We start from the raw sequence: 21,943 nt of genomic DNA, 5'->3' as shown, positions 1-21,943 counted from the left end.
GAAGGATTAGGAGGTGTGGCCTTGTTAAAGCAGGTGAGGCCTTGTTGGCAGAACTGGGTTGCTTGGAGTGGGATTTGTGGTTTCAAAAGCTCACATTAGGTCCAGCGTCTCTGTCTTTATATCTCTGTCTCTCTCTCTCTCCCTCTTTCTGTTTTTCTGTTTCTCTCTGTCTGTGTGTCTGTGTTTCTCTCTTTCTGTCTACTGCCTGCAGATGAGGCTGTAAAGCTCTCAGCCACTGCTCTAGCACCATGCCTGTGAGCTTTCTGCCATGATGATGACCTGTAACAGTGTTATTTATCAAGGCTCTAGTTAAATGCTTTGCTTCATAAGAGTTGCTTTCCTCACTGTGTCTCTTCCCACCAATGGACCCGTGACTAAGACAGTCACCTAAGAAGTTGGTTTTCACTACCAGCTGCAGCAACTGTACAGTGTGAGCAAGACCAAGGATGAACTCAAGATCAGGGTAAATGAACTCACTAGTGAGACAGAGGCAGGCAGGCAGGCAGGCAGGCAGGCAGGCAAAGCATCCTCTTGTATACGGATTGTCTCCTCCAACCCTGCCCTCAAATACAGCTCCCATGTAAGATGACTCTTCCCTACATGTGAATATAGAGCAAGTTAATATATTGTATAATATTATTATAACATAATATAACAATACAGTTCATATAATAAGAAAGTGCCTCATAAACTCAGGTTAACCTAAAATAGATAGTTGCTCACAAGTAGGTCCAAAGGCCTGTCTTTTTTGCTAATTTTAAATACTGTTATTGGAATTACCCATCACACTTCCCAAGATTAGAATATATTACAAAGTCAATATTTCAGTGTAGGTCTTGTATGTTAGCTCTTTTTCATGATATATTTCTCAGATATATTAACAATGGTATTTGAAAATGCTAGTGACTAAGGTAAAGAAAACGACTGATTTTCTCTAATAAAATAACTTAAATTTTTATCATTATCATTATTGTTGAGTTTTAACATATGATTAATTGATTCTACACAAGAATCTAATGAATGTACTAGTACATATTATTTGTTCCTATGTCTGGGGTTAATAAGTTACTCATCATATTTAATATATTAATATTCCTATATTTGTTTTTGTTAGTACAATATTCAGATATAAAAAGTATTTTGGGGGAGTTAGTTTTGAACCAAATGCAAGTAGGATAACATATAAATGTTCAAGTAGCTAAAATGGCTCTTCAGTTGTGATGGAATGTGCCTGTAATCTCAGCTCTTAGAAGTCTGAGACAGAATTTTTACAGAGCATGGAGAAACTCCATTAAAAACAAAACAAAACAAACAAACAAAACAGAAAACCTGGCAAAGCTCTAAGAGCACTGTGTCTTTTTAAAGTGGATGTGTGTTCACATCATTTATAAACTGTGCTTTGTAATTGTTACTTTCTCATTGTAAAGCTTTAACTGTAGCCTTCTAAATTGTAATGCTGTTTTGGTTTATGGATATCAAATAATTTATACCAAGTTATCAGTGAGGTGTTAAATAACTGTGGTAGCAAAATATGGTGCCTTAAGGAGCCACCAGTGCTTATGCCAAGGTTTGCCATTTGGGTGCCATCAACTACAGATGTATTGTGATTTGGACACCTATTGTCTACTGCAGTTAGCAATTTTTCTTTTCTACTTTATCCTAATAGTATCTTTGTCTGGCTATCCATCGTAAACAGCAGATGCCTGTAATATGTAATCATCTTTATAGTTGGGTAGTAACATTAATGTTTAAAGTTATTTTGCACTAATATAAAATTTGACACAAAAATAAGAAAAATAATCCTGACTTCTCTTTGAATATAGCTAACCACACTTATAAATATTGACATCTTCATTCTCTGCCTTCAGGCAGTTAGCTTTCATTACCCGGTCATCTACTTGCTAAGGTTCGTGAGCCTTTTCTGCCACTGTATTCTAATGTGCTCCTATACATTAGCATTTGCTTTCTCTATTTTTCTTTCAGGAGGCAGTACTATATTCATTTACTTAAAATTAAACTCGAACCATGCATGGTTGTATACTCCTTTAATCCAGCACTCTGAGAGACAGAAGCAGAAGGATTGCTATGAATTTGAGGCTAGACTGAACTTCATATCAAGTTTCAGTCCTAAAAACAAAAACCTTTGATTTTTATCTAAGTTTCCAGATGTTAGTAAAAATAAAGAAAATTCTAGACTAGTATTAATGCAAAAATGTTTTGAATCTTCTCATTTACCCTCATCTTGGTAAGAAATCTGGTGACAGTAAGGGAGAAAATGCTACCAACATGTCCAAGAAGTACTAGTAATGGTGGATTGTGTTATCCTGATGTTGTACTCAATGAAGGTATTCTTCAGAGGCTCTGTGGAGTTATATCACAGGTGACTCAGGCAGTGGCAATCTGTACAAGATATCTGCTGTGAGGTGGTATCTTATGTACATGGTAGGGAATCTGCATTTATGAAATCTCAACAGTATGGTTGTCTGTACAACAGTAAGACCTGTAAATGGCAACACCAGTTGCCATGTCAATGTATACCGGTAGAAATCTCACAAGTCCCAATCCCTAGATAAAAACCTGTGGGCAACTAATGACTTGTTGAGAGACTGACATCATTCTTCTCAAGGGATGAACCCCTGATAGGTTTTTCAATTCCAAGTGATCAGACCTAAATGCATATACATTTTAGCAATACTAAATGACCTCAGGAAGTTGTTTTTGTAAGTTTACATGTATAATGTATTATATTACATGTAATATATATTATGTATATACACATTATAATTGAAGATATGGGGGCATGGATTTGAGCAGGAATAGGATGGCATGGGAGGAGTTGGAGGGAGGGAAGGGAGGGAAAATAATATAGAATACTCACATATAAACTTCTCAAAAAAGAAAGAAGCTATATTCAACTTGACATTTTAGTGACAATGGTTATTAGAAGTTTGAATAATTTTAAAAAGGGGCAATGGAGATGGCTCAGTGGGTAAGCATACTTGTTGTGCAAGTATAAAGTCTTAGAGTTACAATTCCCAGCACCCAAATAAGAAGCTGGGTATGGAGGACCATTGCAGCTGGCTGACCACCAGTCAGCCTCATCCTTAGTGTGAGGCTCTGTCCCTAGGAAATAATGTGGAGAATGATTGAGTTGGGCACCTGATGCCTCTGCTGGCCCTGAGTCTGCATACAAGCATGTTTACCTGCAAACCATGTGAATGCACAAAACCACAGACATACATTATAAATACAGACTAAATATTTTAAAACTATTTTCTGGATCTTTACCTAAACCAGGGCACTTCTTGTGCTAAGATAGTATTAAAGGGAAGTTTTGACACTCTTTGGGCAGTGAACTCCAAGACACATGAAGTAGTGATGAATATTGTAAAGGGATCCTGAGCATGACCTGGTTCCACTACTGCACAGGTCATGTGTTAATTCAAGCCCTCCCCAGCCCCAGAGTTATTCAGCAGAACAGCTTTGAGTCCATTGCTAGATGAAGCCACTTTCTGCTTTCAGGTTTCTTTAAAATCCTATGCACAGTGTATTTTACCATTTTTTAGTGGATGCTTCTGAATTGGAGGATTATATAGAAATGAAGTTTGTCTTCATGCAAACAAGCTTTGGAAAGATGAAGGACAAGTCCTTGTGTTTGGGCTCTGCCCTCCTTGGCTCTGGAATGCAAAGCTGATAGTAAATGTCTGTTAACAGAAGGCAGTATTTGATCTTCAGGTCTGTGAATCCTCTTGCCACCAGGTGGCAGTGGAGAGGTGACCTTCAGGCTAAGGAAGCCTGTCAGTGGCTATCAGGGTCTAGGAGGTAGAGTCACAGAACTGCATATGCAGTTAGCATTGCAATGCCTTAGCATGTGGTGCCATTTATTTGCTATTCTAAATCTCCTTGTGAAATGTGTTACTTGGGCCTTATCACTTAAAAAGCATGAATGTTAACTGTGGAAACTTGTAAATTCAAAGGAAGTCCACATGACAGGGAAGGTATCTCAGTCAGCACAGTGCTCGCCCTGCAGCACTTCAGTTCCTGGACTGACGGTTTTGGTTTGGTTTTGTGCCAGGTATTAGATGCAGGCAGATCTCTGGTGCTTGCTGACCGGCCAACCTAGCCTGCAGCCTGATTTGCGTATTAACAAGAAAACTTTTCTCAACACAAACAACAGACAAAAATGTTGAGACACAACTGATGTGAGGTTGTCCTCTGCATCCCACATGCACCTGCACATGCATGTACCTTCACCCACACCTGCACACACACACACACACACACACACACACACAGTCCTTGACAATCTTGTTGCTTGGTTTCTAGTTCATTCCAGTAGCTGTTGTCGTGCTGTTGCTCATGAGTTGTTATCTATGGAGAGGGGTTAGTGACTAGAACATGTTCTAGATCTGATTGCCCATAGTCCTTCACATAGGCTCTATATGGCTCAAGCCAGATCAACAAGTCAATATGTGTTGATAACTATACTCTCCAGTTCTCTAAATGTCAGAAAATAGGCTTTCTTACCGCACCATTCAATGTCATAGGAGCTATTGCACTAGGCTGTGTGTATTAAATAGGAGCCATATATGGAATATGTAGATGCTTTCCTTTCGTACCTGCCTACCCTTTTCCTAGTCATTCTTTTTTTTATAACTGTACTTATTTTAGTGATCTGTGTTTACAACCAAATCAAGATGAAAAACTTTTAAGATGAAAGCTTTTTAAAGCTGTCTTCCTTTTGTTTGTCATGGCAATAGATGTTTTTGCAGTAGTATAACTATAAAAATTGAATATACAATGCTTTTCTACTTGGTTGTATGAGAGCAGGCAGTCCCTTTAGAAGTAGCTTTGAAGCATTGTTCCCATAGTCTAATAGGAAGCTGTGTGTACTTGTGTTTCTAAATGTAAGTATCCTGTGAACTTCTGTATCTGCAGTAAATATATCTATTCTGTGTACCTGTGTCCAAACAAAGCAATATGAGACAAATAAGCAAGCAAGCAAACAAACCCTCCAAAAATACCATTAAATTCCTTTTGTTTTTGCTTTTTATATGCTGGATTGGGAACTAGCAGTGTAAGATTTGCAGCAGCCCTGGACTGGATGTTGGTAAAACACAGATCCCAGCAGGACTGCTAGGGATAACCATCAGTGCTAGACAAGTTGCCCCCAGTAGGGAGCTGCTATAGCAGGCTCTGCTGGGCCTTAATGCCTGAGGAGCCTTCTAGTGCTTCCTTCCCTACCCCTCCCTCCCTCCCTCCTCCTCTTCCTCCCCCCCTCTCTCTCCCCCCCCCTCCCGGCTTCCTCCCTCCCCTCCCCACTCCCTCCTTCCTTTCTTCCTTCCTTTCTTTCTTTCTTTCTTTCTTTCTTTCTTTCTTTCTTTCTTTCTTTCAAGAGTTTAAGAAGGATTGGTTTCAAAGTCTGCTAATATTCTGCTGGAAATCTGTCTGCACCTGTTTGTTTGGTTGGTTTTGAGTTGGCAGGATTTTTATTGCTGTCTTACTCTCCCTCTGTGCTGTGTCTCTGCTTAGATTGTTGGACTCTTCTTGATTTAACTTTGGCAGTTTGGATGAGTCAAGGAACTCATCCATCTCTTAGATTTTCCAACTTAATGAAGTACATGTTTTCAAAGTATCCCCTTATACCATTCTGTATTTCTTGGTGTGTGTTGCTTTCCTGTTCGTTTCTGATTATGTTAATTGGGTTTCTCTATTTACTTGGTTAGTTGGGCTAAGGATCTATTGGTCTTATTTGTCTTCTCAGAGAATAAGCTTTTCGATCATTGTTTTTTTTTTTTTTTGTATTGTTTTCATTTCTATGTCATTAATCACTGCTTTTATTTCTATTTTTTTTTCTTTTCTTTCTTTTTTTTTGCCATCTACTGTGTTTGGAATTGGCTTGTTCTATTACAGAATTTTTGTTTTGTTTTTTTCTCATTATTATTATTGTTATTGTTGTTACTTTAAATGTAGGCACTTAGAACTGTAGATTTCTATCTTAGACCTGTTTTTATGTGTAGTAGGAATTACATTGGTCTAACAAAGTGATACTAGTAGATTTTTTTCTAAGATCTGTCACCTCACTAACCCTGCGAAGCTGGCTAATATTTCTAGTCCCATACATGATTTGCCTCCTATTGAGTAGGACTTAAGCTTAATTGGATAGTTGTTACAATCAGCATGTGAGTGTCCCTTATTGTACCTTTGTGGTTATTTAGCCATGCTGATCAGTGTTTTGGTTCATAGGTATTGAGTCTGGATAATTGCTTCCCTCCTGTGGCTGCTTGTATAATATTTTCTGGAACCATGGAAACAAGACTGAAGGAAGAACATTTTCAAGTTGGATTCAGCTCATATAATCTGACTCCAGTATCTTAAGTGTGTAGTGTCTTAAGAAATACGGGCCCACCCTTAACCTCTAAAGGTAATCAAGGGCAATGGCAATTGTCTATATTATTTCAGAAATTACTTAGACTACCCTAGCCAACCATTTGAGAAGACACTTCTTGTACTGGTACTATGGCTTTTGTTAGTATAGTTTCTGTGAAGAGTATTGTAAGCTCAGAGGCATACACACATATAAATGTGTGTATATGTGTGTGTGTATATGTGTGTGTATTAATAAATTTTCCTTTATCAAACAACCCCAGCCTTTTGTTAATAATTTATGTATTTACTTTACATTCTGATCACAGCTTTCCCTCCCTCTTCTCTTTCAAATCCTTCCCTCTCAACTTACCTCCCACCCATCCACTCCTCCTCATCTCCTTAGAAAAGGGGAGGCCTACCATGGATGTCAGCCCTCCTTGGCTTATCAAATTGCAGTAGAGCTAGGCCCATCTTCTGCTATTGAGGCTAGACAAGGCAGCCCAGTTAGGCAAAGACCCCAAAGGCAGGCAACAGAGTCAGAGACAACCCCTGCTGCTGCTTTAGGAGTCCCACACAAAGACTGAGCTGCACAACTGTTACATGTCTGCACAGGGTTTAGGTCTGTCCTGTGCATGCTCTCTGGCTGGCAGTTCAGTCTCTGTGGTCCCCTAATGGCCCAGGTTAGTTGATTCTGAAGGTTTTCTTGTGGTGTCCTTGACCTCTCTGGCTCCTTCAACCCTTCCTTTCCTTCTTCCTCTTGTGGGTCTCTGCATCAGTTTCCATCAGTTGCTGGATGAAACCTCTCTGATGAGACTTATGCTAGGCTCCTGTCTGCAAGTATATCAGAATATCATAAATGGTTTTAGGGGTAGGCTCCCTCTCATGTTATGGGTCTCAAATTGGACCAGACATTGGTTAGCCTTTCCCTCAATTTCTGTGCCATCTTTATCACTGTGTATCTTATAATCAGGACAAGTTGTGGGTCTTAAGGTTTTGTGGCTGGGTTGGTGTCTCAGTCCCTTCACTGGAAGTCTTCCCAGGTTACAGGAGATGGCCGGTTTAGGTTCCATTTCCTCTACTGCTAGGAATTTTAGCTAGGGTTACTCTTAGATTCATGGGAGTTTCCACTGTCCTAGGTTTCTAGCTCTTCCCAGAGATGCCTCCTCACCCCAAATTCCAGTTGTCTCTCCCAGTATTCTCTTCTTCAGTTCTTCCTCCACTTGATACCTCCTGTTTCCATCCCTACTTCTCCCCTACACAATCCCCTCTCTTCATCCATCCCCCATGTCTATTCTATTTCCCCTTCTCAGTGAGATTCAAGTGTTCTTGCCACGGGCCCTACTAGTTACTTAGCTTTGTTGAGTCTGTGGATTGTAGCATGGATATTTTGGACTTTGTGGCTGATATCCACTTATCAGTGAGTGCATACCATGTTTGTTTTTCTAGGTCTGGGTTTCCTCACTCAATATAATATTCTCTAGTTCCATTCATTTGCCAGCAAATTTCATAATGTCATTGTTTTTAATAGCTGAATAATAAAATGTGGAAATATACCACATTTTCTTTATATAGTCTTCATTTGGAGGATATCTAGGTTGTTTCTAGTTTTTGGCTATTAGTTTTTTGGCTATTATGAGTAAATAGGCTATGAACATAGTTGAGTAGGTGTCTGCGTGGTATAATAGGGCATGTTTTGGGTATATACTGAGGAGTGTTATAGCTGGGTTTTGAGGTAGAACTATTCCCAGTTTCCTAAGAAACTGCCACATTGATTTCCAAAGTGGTTGTCCAAGTTTGCACTCCACCAGCAATGGAGGAGTGTTCCCCATGTTCTCTGTCCTCACCAGCATGTACTGTCACTTAAGGTTTTAATCTTAACCATTCTAAGCAGTGTAAGATGTCTGGGTTTTGCCTGTTTGGTTTTTTATTTGTTTTGTCATTGTTGTTGGTGTTTTGGGTTTTATTGGGGGGGGGGCTTCTATTTCCATTTTCAGGTCTTGAACAGTTTTATTCACCTCCTTCACCTGTTTAACTATATTTCCTGGATTTTTAAAGGGCATTTATTAATTTTCTCTTTAAAGATCTCTCTCTTCTTTCAAGATTGCTTTTAAGATCATTTTCTTGTGCTTTGGTTGTGTTTGGATACCCAGGGCCTGATGTAGTAGGATAGCTTTGCTCTGAAGGTGCCATATTGCCCTGGGTCCTGATTATGTTCTTACGCTGGCCTTTAGCCTTCTAATTGTCCTTGGGTATTCCTAGTGTAGCAGGTCTTGGGAAAGTAGACCTAACCTGTATGTTTCTGGTGCAGGAGGCCTCTGATGTTCAGTCTTGAGCTGGACTATGGTGCTCAGGGGGCAGTGTATGTTCAGGGCAGCTGGCCATCTACTCCTGAGCACCTGGAGGGCAGGGGCTTGGGGCAGGGGAAGGGTTTAACCTGGATGTTACTGGTTAAAATGTGTAGAGTAGTGGCTGGACAATGGAGCTTAGGGGACAGGGGGACATCAGGCAGTTCAGGGTAGCTGGGAATGTCTCAGGGGATTTGTAAGGCAGGGGATTGGGGCAGAAGACATCTAACCTGGAATTTCCTGGTACAGCAGGCCTGATGAAGGTGACAGGAGTGGTGCAGTGTATCTCTTGTATGCAGCAGAATGAAGGATCCTGCTTTCACATCCATTCTGTTACCCTATGTCTTTTTTATTGGGGAATTTAGTCCGTTGATGTTGAGAGATGTTAAAGACCAATATTTGTTAATTCTTGTTATTTTGATGCTTCCCTTATGTGGAATTCTCTTGTGTTTCACTTGTGTGGAATTATTTATTTCCTGTGTTTTCTTGGGTGTTTAACTTCCTTGAGTAGTAGTTTTCCTTTTAATATCCTCTGTAGCGCTGCTAGATTTGCAGATAGATATTGTTTAAATTTGTTTTTGTCATGGAGTATCTTGATTTTTCTTTCTATGGTGATTGAAAGTTTTTTCTGGGTTTAGAAGTCTGGACTGGCATTTGTGATTTCTTAGGGACTGTAAGGCATCTGCCCAAGCCCTTCTGGCTTTTAGAGTTTCTGTTGATGAGTGTAATTTTGATAGTTCTGCCTTTGTATGTTACTTGGTCTTTTCCCCTTTTAGCTTTTAATATCTACTTGCTCTGTTCATTTAGTGCTTTGATTATTAAGTGGCAGAACAGTTTTCTTTTCTGATCCACTCTATTTGGTGTTTTCTTTTTTTAGGTTAAGGAATTTTTCTTCTATGACATTATTGAAAATATTTTCTGAACCTTTGAGCTGGGAATCTTGTCTTCCTTGTATTCCTATTATTCTTAGTTTTGGTCTTTTCATAGTGCCCAGATTTAGTAGATGTTTTATGTCAGTAAAGTTTTAGATTTAACATTTTCTTTCACTGATGTACCCATTTCTTCTGCTATAGCTTCAATACCTGAGATTCTCCCCCATTTCTTGTATTCTGTCGGTGAAGCTTGCCTCTGCAGTTCCCGTTCAGCTTCCTATGTTTTGCATTTTTAGAATTCCTTCAGTTTGTGTTTTCTTTATTGCTTCTATTTCCATTTTCAGATTCTGAACAATTTTATTCATTTCCTTCACCTGTTTGATTGTATTTCCCTGTATTTCTTCAAGGGGTTTATTTCTTTCTTCCTTAAGGAAGAAAAGGTGAATGGTAGATGCCTCTATCATCTTTTAAGACTAGTTTTAAGGTAATTTTCTTGTGTTTCAGTTGTGTCAGGATACACAGGGTTTGATGTAGTAGGATAGCTGGGCTCTGGTGGTGCCATATTACTCTGGCTGTTGTTGATTATGTTCTTATGGTGGCCTCTGGACATCTAGGTTTTGTGGTTATTATAGGTTTAGGTGCTGAATTCTAAGTTCATCTTTAATGGATGGGGGTGGGGGTTTTATGTGTTTTCCTTTCATTTTTGTTTCCTCTCAGTCTTTGACCTGAGTGGTTTGGGGTTCTGATCACCAGTGCACTTACATGTCTAGTAGGATGTCTTCCCTGGGGTTTTGTATCCTGCGTAGCCTCTGAGTTTTGGGGTGCTAATGGTGCCTCTGGGGTCCCTAGTACTAGTGTGGCCTAGGGTTCCTGGTGCCAGAGTGGCCTCCTGGAAAGCAGGCAGGGACCTGGAGTGAGAAATGGAGTGTGGGGCACAGTTCATCACTGGAAACAATCCTAGTTTTATTTATCATTTGTCTCTCCTTTTATTTCTATATTGACTCCCCTTCTCCCTTTCCGTTGGAGACCTACTTCTCCCATTTTTCTGTTTCTCTGCTTCATATCTCCTGTACTTCATAAAATGGAGGAGGAGTGGATCTGAGGAAGAAGGAAGATGGAGTAAAACTAGAAGTGAAAGAGAAACTGGTCAGGATGCATGTATAAGAGAAGAATTTAAAAAAGAAAGAAAGAAAAAAATCATGAATTTTGCAGGTAAACCAATTGTTCCAGAAAAGATCATATGGAGTGAGATAACCAGACCCAGGAAGACAACTGTTGCATGGATTCATTCATCTGTAGTTCCTACTCCAACTCCTCTGAAGTGAGGGAATAACACAATATCTGCAAAAACAGGAAAGTATAAAGGAACCATGGGGTTGTGGAAGTTAAGAGATGGAGACTAGCAGAATACAGGTGATTTGTGTATGGGGGGGCATGGGATGGGGGTTGGTTGGTTTTTTATTCTGTACCAGGACTTGTGCATCTGGAATAGTCGGTTGGTTGAGTTTTCTTTTTTGGTTTTGTTTTCTTTTTTGTTTGGGCTACCTGCCCTCTTTCAGTGGAGATGTTTACCACATTCAGGAAAGGACTAAATCTTTGTGGGGTAGAGATGCCGTTTTCCTTTGTGGGTCTGGTGCAGGTAGTTCTGCAGCGACTAAGGTTGGCCTTAGCAAGGGAAGTCATGGTCTTCTACTTTGTGCAGAAGGCCTAGGGGGTCCTAGGAACTCTAGGCAGACTTTGTTCATGAATTAGGTGGCTAGTGCCTGGATTATGCTCCTAGTCAGTGTCACCAGGCCCAGTCAGTGGAAACAGTTGCAGAGTGCTGTGCAGGCTGGGTTCTTTGTGCAAGATGTTTCTCAGAGATGTAAATGGGGTCCTCTACATGATGTGGTAGTATGTGCTGGCTGGACTCCTGGTGGAGAAACTACATAGGTCTTGAAAAAGAGTAGTGTGTGAGGAATCACTATATCAAATGCTAAGATTTTTTTTTTAAATGTAGTTCAAAACTGGTATTGGAAGAGTGATAGGCAAATAAACAGTATAAAACCCAGAAAATAAACACCTGAAAATTGCAACAGTATTAACATCAAGGGAGGATGAAACAAAGTGTTTCCCACTAAATACTCATGGACCATGGAAAGAAGGAAGGAAGGAAAGAAGGAAGGAAAAGAAGGAAAAAACCCACTCACCTAAACTATGTGTAACCTTTTGACCTGGTGACACAATATTGTCCTCTACAAAGTCTATGCTGAGAAACCACACAATAAAGTCACCACAGTTCCTCTTGTACCAGCACAAGTTAACTGTACATTTTGCTTGTTTGAAGCTATATTCATAGCTAACCATAACCACATGTGACTGAGCCACAGGACACACATTCCTCCATGGACCTAGTACTACAGTGAGATCATAGAGATCACTGATCTAAATGTAAAACTTAAAACTGTCTTCATTTTTAGCAGGAGAGGTTTGATATATAGCCCAGACTAGGTTCAAATTCAGGATCCCTAGCTTCCTGTGTGCTTAGGTTACAGATGTATACTACCATACCTGGCTTACACTTTAAACTTTTAAAAGAAGGCATGGTAGAGGGTGCTGGCTCAGAAGTTAAGAACACAGGCTGTTCTTCCAGAGGCCCTAGCTTCAATTGCCAGCACCCACATGGCAGCTCAGAACTCTCTGTAATTCCAGTCCCAGGAGAGTTTGCACCCTCACACACATATATATGCAGGCAAAACATAAAATTAAATAAAAGAAGACATAGGAAAATATTTTTCTATGTGTGGCTTAGAAAAAACTCCTCAAACTGAAATACCAAAAGCATAATCTATAAAAGAAAATATATGATAAATTGAATCATCTAAATTAAAATTTTATACTTTATTTAAGACTATAGCTTAGTGAAAGTGTTCACTCTTAGCATATGTGAGGTTTGGGTTTAATTCCCTGGCATTAAAATAAAAGTATAAATTAAAAAAAATGAAAAATGGCCAAACAGCATAAACACATTAATTTACTCAAAAGGATAGTGGATAACATACAAAGCTAGTTAGATACATGTGTGAAAACACTCACATGTGAATGAGCATACTAATTATTTGTAATGGCCAAAGACTGTGGGCAATCATATCTTCTTTAGAATATGGTTGGTTAAGTCACTGGTGACACAGCCATACAATAGAATCCTATGTAAGAGGAAACATAGCAGTCTCATGCTCTTGATATTCTCAAAGTTCATATGTGATTCTAATTATGTAACAGTCTATAAATGACAAAATGATAGGGACAGACAGTGGAAAAGTGATTGCCAGGAGTCAGAGATTCCGAGAAGAAGGCTCCTGGTTTGAGAGAAGGTGGGATACGAGGGGAGTTCTTTGTGGAAATGCTGTCACTCTGTATATTGATTATGTTGGCTAAAAATCCACACAAGTGATAGACTGGCCTAGATTAAGTGGGTTGTGCCTATGCCAGTGGCTCCTTTTGATATCGATATTGTACTATGGTTATGTAAGATACAATCAAGAGAAAGCTGAGTGAGTCTGTGAGAACTGTCTCTGTAGCATCCTTTCAGTCTATTAAGGATTTCTAGTTAAAACTTCAGATCTTGTCATTAGACAAATCAGTCTTGTTCACCGCTCAGATGCTAACTCAGATGTTCAGTTTCAGTGCAATAAAGTAATATCTACATCAGTTCTTCAGTCTTGCAGTGACTGCCTTATTGTACAGCCAAGAGACACAGCAGCACAGTCAGCACGGCACTTATGTGCCTGTTAGTTATGTGCCTGTTACTTATGTGCCTGTTAGTTATGTGCCCTCTTTACGGCAGCAGATGGCACATGTGCTGGTGTTCACAGCCTGGAATGTGTAAGCCACGAAGAAATGGTCTTTTCCAGTAAAATTAAAGACTATAGATGCATTTGACACGTATTCTTTTCTAAGTATTGCCATTTTTAGTGGGTGACACTTAATACAGAGACTTATAGCTGGTCAAAATGCTGAGAATAAATGAACGTTAAATGTTTATCCCTAACAGAATATCAATATTTAAGTTCAGAAGATATTGCAAAAAAAAAAAAAAAAAAGTTCCACACAGATTTTAAGAGCTTAAAGATGGGAGAAGCATCCTGTGAAACACTGTTGATACAAGATTTTAAATTGTCAAAATGAAATTAAAATATTATTAACTGTTGCAATTTTGAAGGTGTTTTATATTTTAATGGGGAAGTGAATTACTTTGGTTCATGCCCCCCCAATTTTTTTTCTTTACTTACTGAAGCAGTTACACTCTTTCTCCAAATTACAACATAGCATATATGGGAGATGGGCTAAAAAGGAGAAGGAAATCAGTTTATGACCAAAATAAACTTCATTCAATGTGGAAAAAAAAAAAAAAAAGGAGAAGGTAGCAATTAGGATAAAAGGAAGTCAATTTTGAGTGTTTTTTTGTTTAATTAGATACTTTATTTGCATTTCAAATGTTGTCCCCTTTCCTGGTTTCCCCTCCAAAGCACCCCTATCCCCTCCCCCCCTGCTCCCACCCCCCACTACACCTGCTTCCTGGCCCTGGTGTTCCCCTACACTGGGGTATAGAACCTTCACAGACCTTTCCTCCCATTGATGATCAACTATGCCATCCTCTGCTACATATGCAGCTGGAGCCATTAGTCCCACCATGTGTACTCTTTGGTTGGCGATTTAGTCCCTGGGAGCTCTGGGGGTACTGGTTAGTTCATATTATTGTTCCTTCTATGGGGCTGCTAACCCCTTCAGGTCCTTGGGTCCTTTCTCTAGTTCCTTCATTGGGGACCCTGTGCTCAGTCCAATGGTAGGCTGGGAGGATCCACCTCTGTATTTGTCAGGCACTGGTGGATTCTCTCCAGAGACAGCTATAACAGGCTTCTGTCAGCAAGCACTTGTTGGCATACACACAAAAGTGTCTGGGTTTGGTGATTGTATATGGGATAGATCCCCAAGTGGGGCAGTCTCTGGATGGTCATTCCTCAGTCTCTGCTCCACACTGGCATGGTTGTGGAGAAAGAGAAACACTCCTCCACTGCTGGTGGGATTACAGTCTGGAAATCAGTTTGGCAGTTCCTCAGAAAATTGGACGTAGTACCCCCTGAGGACCTACTAGTACCACTCCTGGGCATATACCCAGAAGATGCTCCAACATGTAATAAGGACACATGCTCCACTATGTTCATTGCAGCCTTATTTATAATAGCCAGGAGCTGGAAAGAACCCAGATGTGCCTCAACTGAAGAATGGATACAGAAAATGTGGTGCATTTACACAATCAAGTACTACGCAGCTATTAAAAACAATGAATTTATGAAATTCTTAGGCAAATGGATGGAACTAGAAAATAACATCCCAAGTGAGGTAACCCAATTGCAAAAGAACACACATGATATGCACTCACTGATAAGTGGGTATTAGCCTAGAAGCTCGGAATACCCAAGATATAATTTGCAGACCAAATGAAACTCAAGAAGAAAAAAGACCAAAGAATACTTCGATCATTCTTAAATGGGAGAACAAAATACCCATGGAGTTTTTAAAATACTCTATGCTTTGTGTTGTTTGCTTTGGTGACTGACCACCCAGGGACAGCTTACCCCACAGAGGAAGTGCAAGCAAGCCTTAAGCCTAAAGTTATTTCTGGGTCAAAATGACCTTGAGGAAGTGATAATTCTCCTCTCAGTTTCCTTACAGCAAACCAGCTAATTAAGATTGAGGCAGCTCACAAGGTGGATACTGGGCTTCAAAATGCTAGAAGATGCTCCAGTTTCCCTAGGCTAGGTGTGAAACAAAATTTACAAGTAGATTAAATATGAAATGTTGAGGAATTGAGGTATGAAGAGGAGCCCATGCTTTCTAAAGCAGTTTGTCAGGCCTCAACAGTACAGCAAGAAAAACAGAATCATAGAGTCAGGAACCATCTGTGGGTAGCTCATTTCCCTTCCTGTGAAATGGGCCTGATAAGGCCTCTTAGTGAGGGCTGGAGAGATGGCTCAGCTGTTAGGAGCACTGAGCAAAGCTCTTCCAGAGGTCCTGAGTTCAATTCCCAGCAACCACATGGTGGCTCACAACCATCTGTAATGGGATCTGAATTACAGCTACAGTGTACTCACATACATAAAATAATTAAATAATGTTTTAATAAAAAAAAATCCTTCTCCTTGGAACATAACAGCAAGGTAAGACAGTGTCAGTTTATCCCCACAGTATGCTGCTATATCATCATTCTAAAGTATCCTGCCGAATACCTCAGGTACAGAGAGGGATCCAAAAATACAGACAATGTGGCTGAGCACATTGTCTCTTCTCCTACACCAGCAGTTAGTAAACCTGGATGAGGCTGGGGCCTGGAGTGGGTAAAGTTTAGAAAGCATCAGGCCCTGGCGTGGGCAGTGTGGGAGTTTGCTCTACCATCACCTCACAGAGATAAGCTTGTAAAGCTCATAATTTTAAGTGTTCACTGGCAACACATGATTGTTCTAGGTACATTGTTAACTCAAAATCTTCACCTTTTGGAAGTATTACACTGAATGAGAGAATACTTAAGAAAGGTGGGCTGTGGAGATGGCCAAGTGGAATAGCCAAGCCTAACAAGCTGATTGTCTTCCTGTAAAGACAGAAGCAGAGGACCCGTTCCACAAAGTTGTTCTCCAGCTTCTACACATTCCTGGTGCACAAGCACACTTATACCTCCCAACACAGTACACATAGACACAGTAACAATAAATATGTCTCTCACTATTCACATTGTCATGGACAATTGCAGTGAGAGAGTGTGTGAGAACCTTGAAGGGTGTACAGCTCATCTCCCTGATGTAATGTGTACTATCCGAGGTACCTTAATACAACAGAAATGTTCTAAAACGCCCCAACTGAGTTTGGATGTATTTCCCCAACTGGTCTCTTCTGTGCGCCTGCTTGCTGGTCCATAGGTTATTTTAAGTGTTCGTTTTACTGTACTCACCAAAATCCCTCAAGTACTCAAAGGTAGTATGTAATTTTTATCTTGGTCCTTTTTCAAAAGTACAGAAATTTATTGAAAAGATTATGAAACCAAACTGAGCCTATATATTATAGTTTGAATCTGATTATAACATAAAAATGTTACAAAGAAAGGGAAATTAGGATTTAGATTCTTATGTAAAAGTTGAATATATATATATATTCATATATATATATATTCATATATATATATATATATATATGAATATATATATATATATGATTACTATTTAGGTGTTCTAAGAATCCTGTATTATAAGTAACCAGAATATTCATTTTAACCAATAATATTTATTCCTAACAGGAATAGTGTTTTTGTTGTAATTCTAATGACTGTGCTATAGTTAACTCACATTAGCTAGCATCACCCTTCCTTACCCCACCCACGGTGTTCTCTCTTTCTGACCACATGTTGAAATACTCTCTTGGGATTTTGAAATATATTGTGTCCTCCTTTGGGGTAACTTCTCAACTCGGCCAGTTATGAAAGCCCTCTGTAGTTCCTGTTATTTATGTATTTGTCACATCCAATGTAAGATGCAGGCCTGCTATCTAAGACTGTAGACTGATCGAAAAATTACCTCCACATGGCCAGTGCAATTCCCTTTCCACAAGAGGCAGGAAATAATTTGATTGGAAGAGAAACAGGTGCTGCTAGCTGTTATTTGAAAAGAATCTTTAATGGGGTGCGGTGAGTACTGCCATTTTATGGCCACAGTTTCTGAACTATCTCAGGACAGAACAACAGAATTAGGGGGGTATATAGACTGAGTTGCCAGCATGTGGTTTCATTCAGTATTAGTTGATCATAACCATTTCTACTATGAGTGAAAGTTACTCTCAATCTTTATCAGGTTCTATGCCGCAGCCTTTTTTTTTTTTTTTCTTTTCAATATGTGTTACTTTTGTTTTCATTACCCAAGATCTAATAAAAGGAGCAGCAGTTTTCTCTGTGGCTTATAGTAAACAGTGCTTTCCAACAGCCATAGATATGAGTTAAAAAGACTGGAGTCTATCTGACATCCTCTTCTTCCTCCTTTTCCTCCTCCTTATCCTCCTCCCCCTGAGGCTTTCGTAAAATCACATATAATTTATCAGAATCTGACGGCTAGTTCATTTGACCAGATTTTCTCAATATTTTACTTTAGTAACCTTATATTCTCTTATATTTCACCAACTAACCTAACACAGAGGAAAAAAAAAACAATTTAGATGAATGGATTTATTTAGGATGAAAAATTTTTTTTAAAGATAAACTTTTGCTGAGCAAGAAAGATGGAGAAGAGAATGCCCCAGGACTATCTGGCATTACCTACTGGTAAAACTTTGAGGCTCTTCCATGTTCTACATGTACTTTGGTATTTATCACACCTCCATTACATAGTATTATATTATTTTTCAAGCTACTAAAAGTTATCTGGAAATGACTGTTTCAGTTGCTTTATAATGTATCACAGGGTAACTCCTTGAGTTGTTACATATTCTGTGTTGTGATTTTGGCTTATGAGTAACTTTGAGAAGAACACTGGTGTTTAAGACCATCTTGCAAGGTACCTTAGGGCAAAACCCTACTGTACTTAAATTCTTGATTATAGGATGGTGTATTAGTCAGGGTTCTCTAGAGTCACAGAACCTTATGGGCAGTCTCTATATAGTAAAGGAATTTGTTGATGACTTACAGTCTGAAGTCCAACTCCCAACAATGGTCAGCAGAAGCTGTGAATGGAAGTCCAAGGATCTAGAAGTTGCTCAGTCCCACAAGGCAAGCAGTCGAAGGAGAGAAAGAGTACATCTTCCTTCTTCCAATGTCCTTATGTAGGTCTCCAGCAGAAGGTGTAGCCCAGATTAAAGGTGTGTGCCTCCACACATTTAATCCCAGATGACCTTGAACTTGGAGATCTCCCTGACATAATCTTCTGGAATCTATAGCCACTATGCCTCAAGATCTCCATGCCAAGATCTAGGTCAGAAACTTCTATCTCCCAGCCTCCAGATTAGGATCACTGGTGAGCCTCCAATCCTGTGTTCCTGTTCATTCCAGATATAGTCAAGTTGACAACCAGGAATAGTCACTACAGATAGTAATAGTAGCTGACCCTAAATTTATAAGAGTAGGTATTGTATTCAGATTTTAAACATTTGAAGTTATGGATCTTACTTTTTCTTAAGCTTTTACTTCCATTTGTATCCACCAGCCTATGCTTTCTCCACAGTGACAAAGCAGGGTGAGATACAAAGGGGACATTTGCAGACAGGACCTTTGAGGAAAACTGAGTAAGGACTATAATCAAGGTTGATTCTGCTTTTCACATCTTTTTGAATGGAAGACCAGATCTATCTTGCGGGGTAAACTTAACACAGGTCATAAAGACACCGGTGCCTGTTAAGTACACAGATCCATGAGGCTTCGACCTAAGTTTTCCTTTGCTTTACTAGGTTAATAATAACTTGAGCGCTTCTCAGTAACTCAGTTTCAATAAAAGAAATGCCCCTTGTCCTCTAGATTGTCATCATTTATTAAAAATGCTAGCCTTTGGCCCTTAGATTTCAGTGGCTCTCCTGGTATTTTGATTGATAGTTATGCCATTTGGCAGTACCGTACTCAATTTAGATTCAGTTCTTTTTGTAGTTTTACTTAAATTATTTCAAACATAGACCACATTTTCTATTTCATATTATTTTGCCTAATATAATGCTCTCAGGACAGCACAGGACAATGATTTGTCAATCATTCAGAGTGGTTCTTACTTACAAGTGGCACTTGTTGGGTTTTAGCATTATGTAGAATGGAGACAAAATGGCTTCCTTTTGCTGAGTGGAAGCAAACTCTCAGGCCTTTCTATGCAAGAATATTCCTGTAAATCTTCATTGAAAGATCATGGGGCTTTGGGTTATGATCCCACTAACTGGGTTAAAAGAAAGTGTCTGTCCATCCAATCAGCTCTTTACTGCATCATTTGATGTGTTCAGTAACCTATACATAACCTATATATGGCAAGAGCCTTTTCATTTGTAAAATTTCATTGGTTTTTCTCAGTAACTAATTTTATCTTTAAGTAAGTATTAAGACAAACAGGTCCATGTATAGGACTTGGTTCTGGCTATGATAGAGTAATAAATGTTGGAAAACTTTCTTGCATAGGCCCAGCTAAAGGAGTAGGCAGGTAAAGGTACTTGCTCTTAAACCTGAGTGCACATGTTTTATCTCTGGGACCCAAATGGAAGTAGAGAATAGACTCCCATAAATTTTTGGTTTCTAGACATATGCCCTGATGTGTGTGTGTGTGTGTGCAATAAAAATGCAATAAAAATTTTATATTTATAATGAAAGTGATTTCAGTAGCATATTCTGTAGTTGTTTTGCAACATATGAGCTATTACACCTGTATTTAAAAATATTAGAAAGGTCTAAAGTCATTGGTGCAAGAATCTATGTAATGAACTTAGAAAAAGCAAATGAATTCTACTTGAAAGAAAACAGTAGTAAACATGAAAATCAAAGCTATACTATAGACAAAATAAAAGAAGAAAAAGGTAATCTCTTGGGAAAATCTTAATAGAATTGATAAGTATATGTCCAGGAATTAGAAATGAGAGGAAACAATTCTGTTGCATGGATTCAACTCAGTTGTAAGTGACTTTATTATGTCAGTGAACATAATAAACATTTATAAAATAGACAAGTTGCTCTGAGGGATATACATAGGGCTGGGAACATAGGATAGGGTAGAGTGCTTCTAGTGTGGCCAGGCCCTGGATTTAACCCCTGCCATTGACCTGTAGGACATACATACTTATTCAAGAAATACAGAAACATAGACTGAACATTCAAATTGCTTTAAGTGTGCTAAACAAATTGTATTTGTTTTTAAAGGATCTTTCAGTACACTCTGCCATGATGCTGATGGATCACATCTGAGAGCCTGTCAGGCTATGTGGCCTGTGAGCAAGTTAGCACAGCACTCTTGATCAATGCTTGTCCACCATATAGATTAAGTGACATGGTACAAACTAGGAGTATTAACCTTCGTAAAAACAGCTGATAATTATCCAATTCCTCCTTTAATTAGGAACATTTGATCTTTTCTCTAACTTCAGAAAATGTGTGTCTTTCCAAATGAGAGAGCTTCATTTTTTGTGTGTTTATGAAATTATATATGAATAAGTGTGTGTTGGGGTTTTCTGTGTTAACACATGAATCAGGCTGGGCATAAGTGGGGTTATACTGTTTCTGGACATGCTGCTCTAACCTATTGTGAGAATTAAACCAAGACAATGCTGTTTTTAGCAATAGCAATTTGGGTTTTGGTCCTAGAGCAGAAAGAGGAATAGAGTATCTATGTATATTTATATGTGTGTCTGTTCAAGAGAGAGAGAGAGAGTTCTTTCTCTCTAACATGGTCCTCTGTTCAAACACCAAATTAGAGGGGTATGGATGTAGTTAAGTTAGCAGAGAACTTCCTTTTATGCTTAAAGTCCTGGAATCTATTACTAGTACCTCAAGCACAGCATATTAGCACATGTTGTAACTCCAGCAAACAAGAGGAGGAGGCAGGAGGATGAGAAAGTCAAGTCATTCTGGGTTGTATGAGAAAGCAGCCTTAGCAAGCTGTGAAGAACATGTCAGTAACCAGCACTCCTCTGTGTTCTCAGCATTAGCTCCTACCTCCTGGTTCTCATATTGAGTTCCTGCCCTGACTTCCCTGGATGATGAATTACAAACTATAATGAAATAAAACAATTATTCTCAAAGTTGCTTTTGGTCAGGATATCTCAACACCACAATAGAAAAACCAACTAAGAAATTGGTACCAGGTCAAAGGATACTTACTGCTTTGACAAACTTGACCTTATGTTATTGAGGGGGTTACAGTGGCATTTGAATTTTGGGCTGGAAAAACTGTTAAGTGTTCCAGGCTCAGTGGGATGATCTGTGAGTGCTTGGAAGATAAAATGGGTCAAACAAATGTAGACAATGGAGGCATTGTTTGTGAAGGTTTAGACGGAAGCAAACACTCCATTAGCATTGTTCATGTGATAGTTTGAATTAAGATCCACTACAGTGAAACCTTTGCTTTACTAGAACAATTGATGTTGGTCAGAAGGAGCTGAGAAATCAGTAGTGACTAAGAGGAAACCAGCATCATTGAAGAGCATAAATCTGGGAATATTTCCTCAGGGCCAGCATATAGAAGCTGTGGTCCAGAGAGGTCAGAAGCTTGATCGCATGCTGGCAGCTGAATTAGTAACCTGTAGAGTCACGATGGTCCTGGTATTGGAGGTACAAAGGAGTCAAGGAGAACAGCTGAGATGTGGCACTGTGTGGCAAAGCTA

The 21,943-nt window shown here is 39.3% G+C and overlaps 1 protein-coding gene across 6 annotated transcripts in view; it reads left to right on the top strand.

Moving 5' to 3' along the window:
* Positions 1-21,943, top strand: part of Fgd4 (FYVE, RhoGEF and PH domain containing 4) — a 183,625-nt gene that overhangs the window by 11,925 nt on the left and 149,757 nt on the right. Inside the window, exon 1 of one of the 6 annotated variants that reach the window (XM_006522024.4) lies at positions 16,923-17,300. The exons of 4 other annotated variants lie outside the window; for them this stretch is intronic. In XM_006522024.4, the coding sequence (XP_006522087.1) occupies positions 17,197-17,300 (104 nt within the window). In that variant the 5' untranslated portion in view covers positions 16,923-17,196. Of the gene's footprint in view, positions 1-16,922; positions 17,301-21,943 lie in introns of those variants that run through there. One more of the 6 variants, XM_006522023.2, reaches the window with a different exon arrangement.

This window comes from Mus musculus, chromosome 16 (assembly GCF_000001635.26).
Source record: "Mus musculus strain C57BL/6J chromosome 16, GRCm38.p6 C57BL/6J".
NCBI lineage: Eukaryota > Metazoa > Chordata > Mammalia > Rodentia > Muridae > Mus > Mus musculus.
The sequence above is the reverse complement of the archived record's forward strand: the minus strand, read 5'-3'. Positions and strand labels throughout refer to the sequence as shown.